This window comes from Aristolochia californica, unplaced genomic scaffold (genome assembly GCF_029961685.1).
Source record: "Aristolochia californica isolate CCGP_79_NKW_82.1479 unplaced genomic scaffold, dmAriCali1.0.hap1 SCAF_13, whole genome shotgun sequence".
NCBI classification, from domain to species: Eukaryota; Viridiplantae; Streptophyta; class Magnoliopsida; order Piperales; family Aristolochiaceae; genus Aristolochia; species Aristolochia californica.
Genome location: NW_027181804.1, coordinates 27,185,148 through 27,199,739, shown reverse-complemented (window position 1 = coordinate 27,199,739; position 14,592 = coordinate 27,185,148). Strand labels below are relative to the sequence as shown.

General features: G+C 35.2%; 1 protein-coding gene across 1 annotated transcript; it reads left to right on the top strand.

The window, feature by feature from the left end:
- The first annotated feature begins 12,015 nt into the window (after positions 1-12,015).
- On the top strand, positions 12,016-13,573 carry LOC137948200 (growth-regulating factor 10-like). The gene is made up of 3 exons (XM_068794200.1): positions 12,016-12,285; positions 12,403-12,621; positions 12,752-13,573. The coding sequence occupies exons 1-3, from the start codon at positions 12,222-12,224 to the stop codon at positions 13,198-13,200; spliced, it is 732 nt and encodes a 243-aa protein (XP_068650301.1). The 5' UTR covers positions 12,016-12,221; the 3' UTR covers positions 13,201-13,573.
- Positions 13,574-14,592: the final 1,019 nt, after the last annotated feature.

Here is a 14,592-nt window from a genome sequence, read left to right as displayed (position 1 = left end):
CTTGTATAAATCTTGTTGTGTTTTTCCCTTCTTCCGTGTTTATTATTATTGTTCTCGTTAGTTTGGAATTAGGGCTTCTAATTCCTAACATTCTCTCCCTGTTCTCTGTCTCTCATCCTCTCAAGTTAAACTTAAGCCTGCACTTTCCTTTTCTTCTTCTCCCTCTTTTTCCTTGACGCTCTCTTCTCTAAACCTTAACATATATGAATTAAGAAACTAGAATTTGCCAAAGGACAACAAATATGAAGGTGAAGCTCAAAAACTCTAAGACAGTGAAAGTGTGAGTCCTCATACCTCATCATCCTCTAGAACATGGATTGACCCTATCAAATGGAATATGAAATCAAAAGTGCTGACACAAAAACACAAAGGCAAAAAATCATTGAACTAGAAGTTCAACTAGTATTGATGGAGTGGGAGTTGCAAATTATTTGAAGCAATCAAACCTCTTCAATATCTCAACCAAACTGCCTATGGACCTGGTGCATCTCAAAGGAGTGGCTCTGCTAATGGAGAAGATAACCAAACTTCAAAATTTATTTGTTAACAATTTTTCTAATTTTTTACTTCCTTTAACAAGTTTTATGTGTGTTCACAGTGTGGAACAAATTCAATGTGTAATACTGATTTCAAAGACAAACAATGTACAAGCAACAAATCGCAAACAAAACTCACATAGATTTATAGAGGTTCACAACCCAAATTTAAGTTGCTACTCTAATTCAAAGGTATTTGCACCTCAAATTTAATTTTTTGGAATTTTAGGTGGAAAATAAAATTCTTTCATTGGTTGTAGCTGGAGTAGCTTGGTGCTCCATTTATAAAAGAGAAAATAGCTAGAATCAAAGTAAAATTAAACTACTCATATCCCTTTTGCTCCTAAAGTATAACTTCTAAAGATAAATCCTAGAAAAGTTAAACGATTGTAACATAAAAACAAAATTAATATCACCTATGAGACCACATTGTGTGAGACTTTTTTATGTGAGACTTATGTAGGATTCATATTAATTCTTCTACTAAGATATTGCATGTCATGAGAGTCATGTAAGACCCCTTAATATCTGCCTCTTCAACACTCCCCCTCAAGCAAGAGTCACTCACTTCGGCTTGTAAGGAAAAATTCTTTGGTCTTCAATCTTAAATCTTTAATTATTTTCAACACATGTGGTTGCAAAATTCTCCATCGTCTATTCTCCTCCTAGTATGGATTTTATTCATTATTGGTCATATAAATTTTTTTACCACAACTTTTGGAATTCTTCATAGTAAGTTCCTCAATACATCTCGTTCAATATTTCTTCTTCTACTTCTCCCCCTCAAGTTGGGGAAAAAAAAACACAGTCCTAGCTTCGACAAAACAAATATGAGAAAAGAAAAAAAATCATACCTAGCCAAACGATAATACTCCATACACCAGTAAAAATGGTATCTATCTAAAAAGGACTATATTCAATTTATTTGCAAAAGAGATAGAATAGCCAAGTTTTTTTCTTGCCAATTGAAAAAAAAATAAAAAAAAATCAGGAAGATCAAAACTTAGCTGGGGTTCCTTGATCCATGTGAAAGAAGTTTGAGGAAGCTTCAAGCAGAAATTTAGTGGGAATTTGACTCCTATACTCAAATTCTTCGGTGCTGGACTCCAGTCAATTTATGGACTGATGAATTCTTCTCAACACCTTTGATGGTCTTGATGGCTTGGACTCAGGAGCAGTTGTACTGGGAAAGATTAGTCTCTAATATTTTAATCCAACACATCAGCTTTCATCATCTCGTAATGCAAAGGGGCCATTGGAAGAATCCTTCGGGAGCCAGGAAGTCCTATGTCGGTGAAGGTGAAGGTGGGTTCCCCTTGATTTCCTGGCTTTCAGAATGTGAGGCTTCTCTTTCATTTGAGTTACAACGATAAGAAGGTTTCTATTGGTGTGATGGAATTGTCATCTGTCCATTCAGGATGGAAGTGTAAGTAGCATTCAATCGATAGTTTTGTCTCAGCAAGAACTCCCCATCTCAACTGCAATGAATATGATCCAAAAAGAGATTAATCAGCATATAGGTCTTTGGTATGCTTTCTTAGCAACAAGAAGAAACACCACTATGATACAAAAGAAAATCACGAGAAGAGAGGTTTTTCTGCAAACAATTTCCATGGTACTTTTGCCTCCTAAAAACTTCAAAACTGCATAGCAATGGCTTCAACAATAGTGATTTAGAAGAAAAACAAAAACAAAAAATAAGGGAAGCTATTAGAGAAAAGGATGAGCTTTCATGGGGTCAAAGAATATTTGAAATTCTTAAACAAGTTACAAGAAAGAAGACACAAATGGATATACCGAAAATACAATGAGAAATTAATTAGGAAGTGATTGAAGAACAAAGAACGAATGTCGACATTAACAAGAGACGGGATAGAAAAATAATGTAAACATTGTCTTAATGAGGTGACATCAACTCATGAAACCTAGTTGGAATTTTGGAAAATAAAATAAAATTCATTGATTAGTTATAGTATAAGTACATTGGTGCTCAATTATATAGAGGATGGCTGGAATTAGAACAAAAATAAACTACTCATGTCCTAGTTACACCCAAAGTATAACTCATAAAGATAAGTTCTAAAATAATTAAATAATTAAGATAAAAAGAGAACTAATAACATTAAAAGACCCCCTTGTGTGGGATTCCTTTTTGTGAGATTCGTATAAGATTCCACCATATTGTTCTTTCATTGTGAGATTATCTGCCATGAGATTCATATAAGACTCCTTCATATTTGCCTCTTCAACATAAATCACTATGTTCAAAAAGCCAAATAGCATCTACAACAAATTGTCTCAAGTGTTAGTTACAATGCTACTCACATAGAGACTTATATCAGTTAATTGACCACAATAACCAATTTACAATACACTCCCTCACATAGATTTACGACATGAAAGTAGATTAAATAACCTTTAGCCAAAAAAGGATTTTACAATAGCGCAAACTCACTTGCCTACACCCAAAAAGGGTTTTTTAACATCACTTGCCTATACAAGGACTTATAACTATCACAATAGCTAGACCCACAAAGGGCTCATCAATAGCTAATCTATTGCCACAAAAGCTTCTCTCAACAAATGAGATGAGGGTCGGTCTTTTCTACACAAGGCTTGATGAAAGCTTTGCAAGAATTACTTACTTATAATTAAGCCCTATAAAAAATTTTCTTCAATTAGGCATATTTTACAATACTAGCATAAAAAGATAGGCACAACCCATCTTATGTGCCTATAATTATGTAATAGCAGCTTAGTAAGTCTTTTATGGCATGATTTAAAATTTATGCTCATAATAAAACTTGGATTAGTTTTTTATTTTTTCAAATAAGAGGGGCCACACTTAATGCAACTCAATAAAAAAAACATCGATTTCACAACTCAAGCCCACAAGTAATTAATTGAGTAATTTTGAGAATTACAAAACAAAATATATCTAGTTCAAATTTACTTGAGTAAGTGTACTAAATTAATTTCAAAATAAGAAACACATGAGCATTTGGATTTTTGAAATTTTGCTCCAAAAAGTTAACACTATGCAAATGCCATTTCAATTTTTCTTGTTAGACTAAATGATACGATTTCAAAGTAAGGGTGCACAAATTCCATTAAGGAATATACTAAGAAAATAAAATTACAAAGTAATAGCTTAGAAATACTTCGCTCCTCGAATAGCGTCTTAGCAAATCTTCAATTTTAAACTTCAATTTTAAAGATGTTCTCAATGTTCCAAAATTGAGTCATTGATAATGGAAACAAACATTTTATCCTATAGTAAAACTCAATGAAATCTCGATATAAATTATGGGAAAGTACTAGAGAGCTACTAAAAACATAGATAGGCCACTTACAAATTATGCAAACTTATCTTGGCTAAATTGAAGCTTTCAAACCCTTTATTCAACTTTTTTGGGACATGTAAATTCGGGTAGTTGTGGTTCAGCTTAATGGTCTTCTATAAACATGCTATTAAATTTTATTAAGTGGGAATGCTTAAGGAAGAAGAGAACACGAGAAAGAGAGAGAGAGAGAGAGAGAGAGAGAGAGAGAGAGAGAGAGAGAGAGAGATAATGTTTAGACACAATGAGAGTAGAGCAAGAACACATGTTGTGTTGTGTCTCCTCCTTTAGACACCTTTATTAATAGAGTAAAAGCTTTCCTAAGTACAAACTAGCTCTACATTCCCAACTACCCAATTGCACCACAAATATATCTTGTTAAATAAAACAACATGTAAGAAATTAAACTGAAATAGAAAACTAAACAAGATAATTTTGATGAGATCTTCCTCTTTCATGTGCTTCATGTAGGAGAGAATTTTCCTTTTTCTTCCTTGGATTGTTTCAACTTATGATACTTGTTTTGCATGAGATTCACCTTAGACTCCCTTGAACTTGATACGTGTCTTAGACTCTTTGATATGGTTTCTTCAACTCTCCCCCTCAACTTGGAGTTTGTAACTTCAGCTTGCAAATAAAAATTCTTAACAAATTAGCAAATTTATTTGGTCTTTAGTCTTCTATTCTTCCTTTTTCAATACTCCGGCAACAAATTTTTTAAGGATACAAATTCTTCATCTTCAATTATCCCTCTTATGTTGATGTTTTTACCACAACTCATGGAATTCTTTATTATTAGTCATAGAAAAATCTTCTTTATGGTAGCTAAAATCCTTTTGCTTCTTCTTCTACTTCTCTCCCTTAAGCCAAATAGTACTCTTATTGTTTTAAAGTGACCCATATTGCCCAAAATTAATATGAGGGAAAAACACATCACTCCTAGCCAAACAATAAGACTCTATATACTAGTAAAATAAAAAAAAGGACTAAGCTTGAACAAGCCACTCAATTTCAAAGGTGAAAAATATAATTTGAGGGAAATAGAAAGAGTTTGCTCACTATTTTAAGGGTAGCTAAAAAACACGACTAGGGTAAAGAATAAAAGAATTGACTCAAGTTGAATGTTGTGCACACACTTGTTCTTTGAAGGTGGTGGTCTATATGCATTGCTTGGAAGTGAAATAAATACTAGATGAATTCAGAGATATAAGTAAAATATAGTAGCACTCCTACTTTCACACCAACTCTCTAAATTTAGAAAGAAAGAGGCGCATAATGTATCCATTTTCATTCTTTACAGCTTCTAAATATAAAGACTTCAATAATAAGGAGGCACTCACCAAATCAATCGGTTAATGAGAGTGACCAGTCTTGATACAAAAAAGGAGGAATAAACAACATTAAAAATTGATCGAATTTGACAAATAATACTTGATATTTAGAGTCCTAATGCCCTCCTTAGACAAACTAGCTCAAGATTAGTAATGATTGAGGGTATTCCCATTAAACATGAACTTAAAACTTGAAAATTTAGGAAAAAGCCTAGGATAGACATTCCACTTATTTTTCTCTACTTGTACCTTACTTGAATAACATCTTTTTGATGAATGACAACACGGGGGGAAAAATTGTAGCTTACATTAAGGGGGAGTGAGTCTACATCCAATAGGAATACATTAAAACAATGACTCATGCATGCATAAATTAAAGGGACTTAATTTCCATGCATGTATAAATCCATGGGATGCTCATGTTTAGGAAGTTAGGTCCTTGTATTGTAATGCTAGAACATTTAAGACTTTATTTCATACGGTTGATAAATTCTGGACTATGCATAGAGACATAATTCTTTGGCAATAACATACCATTTCCAAAATTATCAACATGTGATTTTAATGTATATAAACTTTAAGCTAGGGATTTTATCATCACAAAAAAGGGAGACATTGTTTGACCAAATGGTAAATCATGTTGGTCTCCATTATTTTGAGGATAACAAAATGGGTCACTTGAAAGTGTGCTACTGATGGTGTTATCAATATATTTTAGACACATGTCTTCCAACACATTTATTGTGAGGTCTATGGCAAAAACTTAAGATAAAAAAATGCTAATAGAGTTTCCAAGTTAAGACCCGAAGCAAAAACACATTGAAGATTGTTGTTGATAAGAAGAACTTACACAAAGAAGAAGATTGAAGACTTGAAGAGTAGAGTCAAAGTCAAATAGAAAATCTCAAGAACCCTAGCTATGTAAGTAGATAAATAACCAAACTTCGATTGTTTAAGCACATTTATGTTATGGAGCTCTAGGAAAATTATTTTTAAATTTAGTCGATGCATATTGATGTTTAAAACTTTCTAGAAGGTTTCAGAATAACTTTTATCATTCGTAGAAGCTATTTAAGAATATTGGCAATTTGCATGATTGATCATCCAAAGTACAGTTTGCCAAGCAATATAAAGCATGATCGATTAACCTGAATGGCTTGATCGATCATACAACATCTAGTCGGAATGAGCTATAAAGCATAATTGATCATCCAAATTGGATTGATCGATCATACCTAGTCCATGAATAATGAACTATAAAACATGATCGATCATACTAACTAGTTTGATCGATTGAAGATAAGTATGCTAGAAATGGACATAAATCATGATCGATCATACCCCTTTACATGATTGATCATACCGACTCGTGTAATGCCATGGCTAAAAAGCATGATCAATCAATTGGGTAGAATTGATCGATCAACCATATTTTCTGAAGGCATGAAAACTAGTTGATCGATACTATGATCGATCAACAAGCCTAAGGTATCAAAGTAGTATAATTGTTACGCACAATTGATCAATCATGCCTTTCAAGTGATTGATCGATGTATCTATTAGCTTTTTGAAACAAGCAAAAAAGGCTATATTTGCTAAGAAACTTATAAATAGGTCCTAAACAAGTTAGGGATGAACTATTGAGCTTATATTGGCATCTCAAATATCTAGAAAAACATTTTCTATTTCAAATTTCCATTTTAGACTCTTTGAGAGAAAAAGGCTACATCTTTCTCAAATCTCTCATCTTCTCTCAAATTTCTTTACATACATAGTTTTATCAAGCTCCAAACAATTTGTCTCATGTGCTTAAAGATCTGGAAGCTTGGATCTCACTTGGAGAAGGGCTCTCTCTAAAAGAAAGATTATAAGTTTGACTTTCTCTTTTGTATGTTCAGACTTTTTTAATAGAGGTTCTCTTGTACCTTAAAGCTAAAAGAATTGACATTCTAGAGCCTATAATCTAAAAAAGGAATACCTACTAGAACCAAATCTAGTTATATAATTTAATCTCTAGGGGATAGATCAATTTGTGTAATTGGGAATTACCCGTTTAAAGAGAGCCTGATATTTCTTTCTATTTTTCACTTAATAGAGCAATTAGTGGAATTTTCCCTAACAAGGGTTCTTGGGCGGTGACTAATAATAGAGAAACATCCGAAACAAAAAATATTTCTTTTCTTTTGTGATTTATACTTGACACAACCAAACATTGCACCGTTTTATGATTCTACTCATTGCTTTTGGTTGTATTCTCTTAAATTCCAATATGAAGTTTTAAAAAAAATTTATACATTTTAAACCTACGGTAAATTTACATTTCAATAGTAAGATAAAAACTTTACGAAGTGATAGTGTTAATTTTTTTCTGCCAAATTCACTCATTTTCTAAAAAGTCATGGTATACAAAATTTTATGGTTATTTGCATATCAAGAAAAAAATTGGGTAGTCAAATGTAAACATAGACACGTAATACAAGGTTGTGTAACCCTCACTCCTCTTCCATAGTTGAGTTCCACTAAAAGTTTATGTAGAAGCACTCACTACCATTGTTTCCATACTTGATACTCTACCATTCTATGTTTTTAAAAATGAAACATTTTTATATTATTTTACAAACAATTTATTGTGGTGAACTTAGAATTTTCAATTTAATTCTCTACTTTGATTAAAATCTTACAACACTTAGAAATTCTAATTTAAGTCACTGCCTAGTGTCTTTCTAGGATATAGTGATTTACAAGGAATATAGTAGTTATAGTCCTACTCGTAAAATTATATCTAAGAAGGTTAGATTTGATGAGAATACCATAGCTACTCCAAATAATATGTTTTTCAAACACTTTCTCCTCCTCTTACTCACTCATTGTAAAATTATTTTTTTAATTTGTGTTCAAGTTCATCAGATATGTTGCAATCTTTCTATTATTTTTGAAGCCACTTGTAGCCTCATGGGTACTTTAGACCATTTGTAATTAATATTCTATAAATGCCAATAAAGTGGACAAGCTCTCTATGTTGCCCTAATATTTGGGTAAGCTCTTGGATGTAAACCTTCTTGATTCCCTGTCTCATCATCTCTTCTTCTTCTCCTCCTTCCTAAGTTCTTCCGTCTTATTAATTTAACTCTTAAACATTTAAATAAATATAATTGTCCCTAATTTCATGGTATCAGACCCAAACCTTTTATGTCAAAACAAGGTCAAGAACATAATTTGAAAAGAAGGGAAGACAACAACAAGAAACTAATCGAGTAAGACTTTACTTATCTTCTTGCTTTTAGTTGTTTGTTTGTTGTAACCCGTGGAGTGTTTATAACTAACCCTAGAGTTTAACACCAAATCTACAACTGAAAACCCATTATATTTTAATCCTACATTTGACTAAACTCTGGTTGGAGAACTTTAATATTCTACTTTAACTAGATCCGACGTTAACTATGTTGTCAACCTAATCACACAGTTCATTCACCAACCAATTCAGTTCAATTTTAGTTTTGCTAAGCATATTGTATATTATATCAAAGGAACCTACACCTTGGTATAACAATAAACAAATAACCTAGAAAGAACAATATCATTAGTTTTTCCAAACAAAAAGCTGATTGGGTTGGATGCCTGACAACTAGGTGGTGTACAACTAGAGATGTAATATAATTTTTTTGCCTAATTATAATTCCATGGTCTACCAAGAAACAAAATAGGGTTTCAAGGTTGGGTATTGATGCTCAATATCGCGCTCAAGCTGCCACTTACACTGAAATATTATTGATCCAAAATTTTTTAATTGGCTTCAGGTATCCTTAACCTATTTTTTTGTAATAATATCAATGCTACTTTTCTTGCAGCCAACCTTGTTCTTCATTCTTTGAGCAAGCATATATCAATTGATTATCACTTATTTCAAGGACAAGTTCCCGTTTGAGACCTTGTCATACCCAATGCTACCTCTCAAGATCAAGTAGCTAATATCTTTATAACATTACTTACCAAGCCTTGTTTGGAGTTCCTATGTTACAAGCTCTAGCAACAATTATCCCATTTGCTTAGCTTGAGGAGGTGACAAGGGAAACGTTTTATCAAGTTAGTATGGTATCCCACATTGTCTATACTTTTTGACTCAATTATCAAGCCATTAATATCACTCAAAATAATTCTCTTACAATTCATATAAAGTCAATGAGCAAGAGACAATCTCTCTCTCTATAGAATCTTGTCTTATTAGAATTCTTTTCACGTGAGAACAATCTAGTTGTTTTCCTTTCCTGCCAAAACTCTCTTGATGTTAAAAATTACATATGTTGAACACATGAAATTAACAATCCTTATAATCTTTTAGTTGAATCAATTGACTAATCAATCTTGTAATCTATTTTGATTTATTTATCTTTTGAGATCTTTCATTACTATGAAATTGACCTACTCAACTTGTCTATAACACACAAAGCTGAGAGTACAGAGAAGTTGAAGCTTGTCATGCTCCTAGGAGCTTTAATTTTTCTTTTTACGTGATAAATGTGACAATCTAGTTGTAAAATATGTCTGTGCTAAATATATATGGTTCATTCTTTCAAAAGAGGTCAATGTATAGTGTTGGAAAGAGTTGTTTTGCTATCGCTTTGGTATGTGGATGTTATGAAGCTACTTAAGGTCCTAAGCTTGGACAAATTAAGGTGGTTTGGTGGTGGAAGAATGGAGTCTTAGCCTTAAAAATACAAAGCAACAGGCTGACAAAGACAAACGCAACATAACTAACCTGGCCCTTGAGGATGGCCATTCATCTATTTATAGATTTACAAACCAAACTTTGAATAGAAAATTTCTCCCTATCTCTCTCTTAAACTAGGATCATACCTTATCTAAACTAGCTTTTCTGTATCTCTTTCTCCCGAGCAATTCTTTCTAGGATATTTACAGATTTTATATTTAAGAATGGTAAATCTACAAATTTTCCACTACAGAAAAATATTCAAGTTTTCAACCCAACCCAATTTTTTTTCTTTCTAGGGAACAACTATATTACTCTTTAATGAAATACCATGTTAATCATTAAATAATAACTATGTTACTCTATAATGGAATACTAAGTTATCTATCATAATCGTATGTTACAAGATAGTTGTAGATTGAAAACAAGGGTATATTTTATCCCAATGAATATAAATCATAAACATAAAATATTCGATACATGGATTATGGATTTGCCATTATTGAATGTAAAATTTGTAAATTGACCTTCTTTCTATATCTTTTCCTTCACTAGGAAAAATGTTAACTTGGGTTAGGAAAGTGGAATTCATCTCGAATGTCAATACTCCCTTTTCGATATCTTTTAGTAATTAATTGACCAAAATTCCATCCCACCCTAATTATACTAATAGAACTATATTACAATTTCTTTATCTAAAACACTCCATTTATGCATTAAAATCAAAGTTACCTTATTACACCCAAACATTCAACCACTTCTTAAGATGAACTCCGGTATCGAAGTTTGGCTACAACTAGAGCCACTTCTGTCATCTACAATCCTATGGTTCTACAATTTTGTGGATGTTCACACCCAATTGAAGATTGTAGTGCTCACTCATCCTATGCTATCGATAGTGATACCTCCTTTTTCGATTAAAAGAGGTTAGTAAGATCTTTTTTCCTATGATGGATTGGTGGATATTGTGTTGTGGTCACCCCAAGCCTAGCGGGGCCTATAAAATGAACTAACTCTGAAGGTTGAAATCCTTGGTTCTACTACATGCTTCAAGTCTTGGTTGAAGTAGTGAGGCAAGCTTTCAATCCCTTTATCATCTAGCTTATTTTTTTTAGTGCTCCTCCATAAGTTGGTTTATGTTTCTTATGGATCACTTTGGCAATTTTGTTTTGGTCCTTTATGGAGAAACATATTAATGGCTCTATCCCTTTATGGTTGTGTTACCTAGGAAGCACCCAAATAGTCCTACTCCATTGCTATCACTTCGAAGTTATTGAACCGATTTTGATACATGAAAATCTAAGTTGGATGAAAACTCGGAATTCGATCGGTTACAAAATAGAGTCTAGTTCCTCTCTATGATTCAACTTGCCAAGTTCAAGATCTTATCGAACTCTTCAGTTGAATTATACATCTTTCAACGTAAAAAAAAAAAAAAAAACCTAATGAGTTTGGATGCAATTTGGCCAAACTCACTAGCTTTGAAGAGTTCTAATGAAGACTTGATTCGGATACATAAAAATCTAAGTTGAATCAATCAAGTTGGATCAAAACTCACTAGTCTAATGACTGAACTCAAGTGAGTCACGAGGGATTTGGTGCATAATTTCTCTCTATAACTCAACTCGCCCGGTTTAACCTCTCTAGTAGAATTACACCTTTCAAAGGTAAAAGTAAGAACCCAGTGAGTATACTTTTCCAGAGATCCAGCAGAGAGGCGGTGGCGAGATAGCAGCTTTATATCTCAGAAATTGGCCGCAGGATGCCGGCGGCAGGGATGACAGATTAGATACCTAACAGACCCAAAACCGAAAAATCCGGGTTGGGTCAAGGAAGGGCTACTTGGCTGTCCAATTTGTCTTTACGTAGTTTCACCCTGAGACTTGTCCTTTTTACTGGCAAAAACCAGGAATGGAGAAAGCTATCGTTTCACCGGTGAGGTCCCACCGGCGAACGGAAGAGTGACGTGTAAACCTGCAAAAATACGCATTTCTCTGTTCTCTCTGCAACCAGAAAAAGCTGAGACAATGTCAGAAGACCCTCACTACTTAAATGTCACCACACTGCCCCGTACTCTCTCCCTCTCTCTCTTCATTATAGCCAAGCCTGAAGAGTCCAGACACAGAGACAGCACCCAACAGCGGTTTCTCTTTCTGGAACTCCGCTTCTCTTTCATACAGGCGGTTTGGGCTTTTCCACCTTCCCTTTTAAAAAAGATCTGTTCCTCTTTCTCGGTGTCGGATCTGAAACTCTGCTTCCTCGGCCTCTCTCACAGCTTAGCGGTTTTCCAGGCGTACATGTAAAAATGGAAGCTGCAACTGCCTCTGCTAATCTTCCTCCCGCCAAACTTGCTCGGTTTTCAGACCCTGGTACTGTAACTTTATTCTCTCTCATTTATGTCTATGTTTCTGCTTCTCTTTGTTTCCTTGAGAAACGGAACCTTTTCGTTCCTGGTTTATTTATTGTTCCCTCATTTGCTCTTGCAGGGGTACTTTCTATGGCGGCCCCGTCCGTTGGGCTTGGCCTCGGCCTGGGGCCTTCTGGGAAGTCTGCTTTTACGTTTCTGCAGTTGCAGGAGCTTGAGCACCAAGCCCTCATCTTCAAGTACATGGCAGCCGGTGTTCCGGTTCCTTTCCATCTTGTCCTCCCAATCTGGAAGAGTGTCGTCAGTTCCGGCGGGGGGATGTACAAGCAACAACCTTCCTGTGAGTTCATTTTCGGCCCGGGAAAGAAATTTGTTGTCTTTCTTGCCGGCTGGGTGTTCTGGATTTGCTTCGAGTAGTGGGTTTTTTAGATTGCGCTCTCCATTAATTAGTCGGTCGTGTTTTCCTGCAGGGCTGGGTTGTAGCAGCTTATGCTTTGATTACAGAAACAGCATGGAACCAGAACCAGGTCGATGCAGGAGAACCGACGGCAAGAAATGGCGTTGCTCTAAAGATGTGGTGCCAGACCAGAAGTACTGCGAGCGCCACATGCACAGAGGCCGCCACCGTTCAAGAAAGCCTGTGGAAGGCAATAATACTGCCGCCGATACCTCTTCCAGTAGTAACAACTATATTAACAGCCTGAGCAAAACGACGGCCTCCATGGATTCCACTCATCTCTCCATCTCCATCCCCATGGGCCTGGAACTGATGACAAACAACCACGCCGCCACCTCCGTCACCGTTGCTCACACCGGCCCCACCACCACCAACATCGTCCGCCATGTGTCTCCGCACCAAGGCTTCTCTCCTACCAGCGTGCTCCAAGCCAGCGCCTGCAAGACGGAATCCTGTCTATGAGCTTTTTGACTCTTTTTTCCGTTAGATATCCAACAACGGGAGAGAGCAGACAAGTTGGGGTTGTAACAGATTTGCCCAGTCTTTTTGTATTGGCTGTCTAGACTTATCCCATCTGACCAGTAACCACTGCAGATGTAGGGTCTTTTCTTTCCGCGCGAGCAATTTTTGTTTTCTGTTCTCTCTTTTCCCAACCCTTGGTACCAAGGGCACGGAGCAGTTTTTGTTTTAACCCTGTAATGGCTTCTTCTTTGTTCTTTCGCGTTGTTCTCAAGAAAACTGTTAATCTACTACCATCATCGGGCTGGTTGTAAACTTGTAAGGTCTAACAGGCCCTACAGAAGAAGCAAAGGATGATGGACTTGCAGCTTTTTCAGTTTTGCCTTCTGGAAGCGAGTATTTCTGTACTGTATCGGAAGCGTATTTACGAGAAGAAATGATTGCTGATTTTGCAGTTACTTTCGCGAATTGGGTTTCAGTCTGGTTCGAAGTGTGTGCAAGAGCAACTCTTACTTTCTTCGCGGCTTTCGTGGGGAAAGCGTTAAAGATTCTTCTGGGAAGGGGAGGCAGAAGCATCTGGTTTCTGTCTGATGAAGACGGTAAAGCCTGGTTGGGATTTGATTATATAAGAGCTGGAGATCCTGATTAATTTACTAATCATACTTTGGGTCAAGAGCCTCTTGCACGTGTCTCCCAGCTTTGGTCACGCGATTGGTCCCACTGACGCCCTCACGTGATTGCTCTCTTTTGAGCCCTCACGTGATTGGTCTCCTTGCGGGTCCCATTACGATAATAGAGAGGACGATAGCAATATCTTTGTCTCCACATGGAGTCGTGTCACAAGGAGGAAGAAAGATTGAATTTAGGGTTTCTTTCAAGTCCTTTTTGTATTAAAATCGAACCGGCTATTAAATCGGTTTTTATCTAACTGGGTTAGACCGGGTTAGACCGGGTTCGACCACAGGTTGAACCAAAATTTGATATTATTTTTTAAATTTATATTTTTTTATTTCTTTAGCTTTTACAACATTTCAATAGTTTGGTAAGTTGGAACGATATTTTCCTTCTATTTTTTTTATAAAAAAATCTCTTTCATAGATTATTGAACCGGACCCGATTCTATTAACGCTGATTGAACCGACTAATTTGGTTTGACAACATTTATAAGAGGTTTTTTAATTCTATACTTTATTAAGCTAATTTTAGTTTATTTTAAAGACAAGGGAATAAAAATATCCCAAAAATATTTATAAATTGAAAATTTGATAGGGGTCCATTTGTGGGAGCAAGTGTCCTAGTCCCATTCCTTATGGCTATGGAGTGGAGCCAAGGATAATGGGGTCCCACATGTAGGACCTATTGTGGGATTTTCAATTTTTTTATTTTAGTGGTATT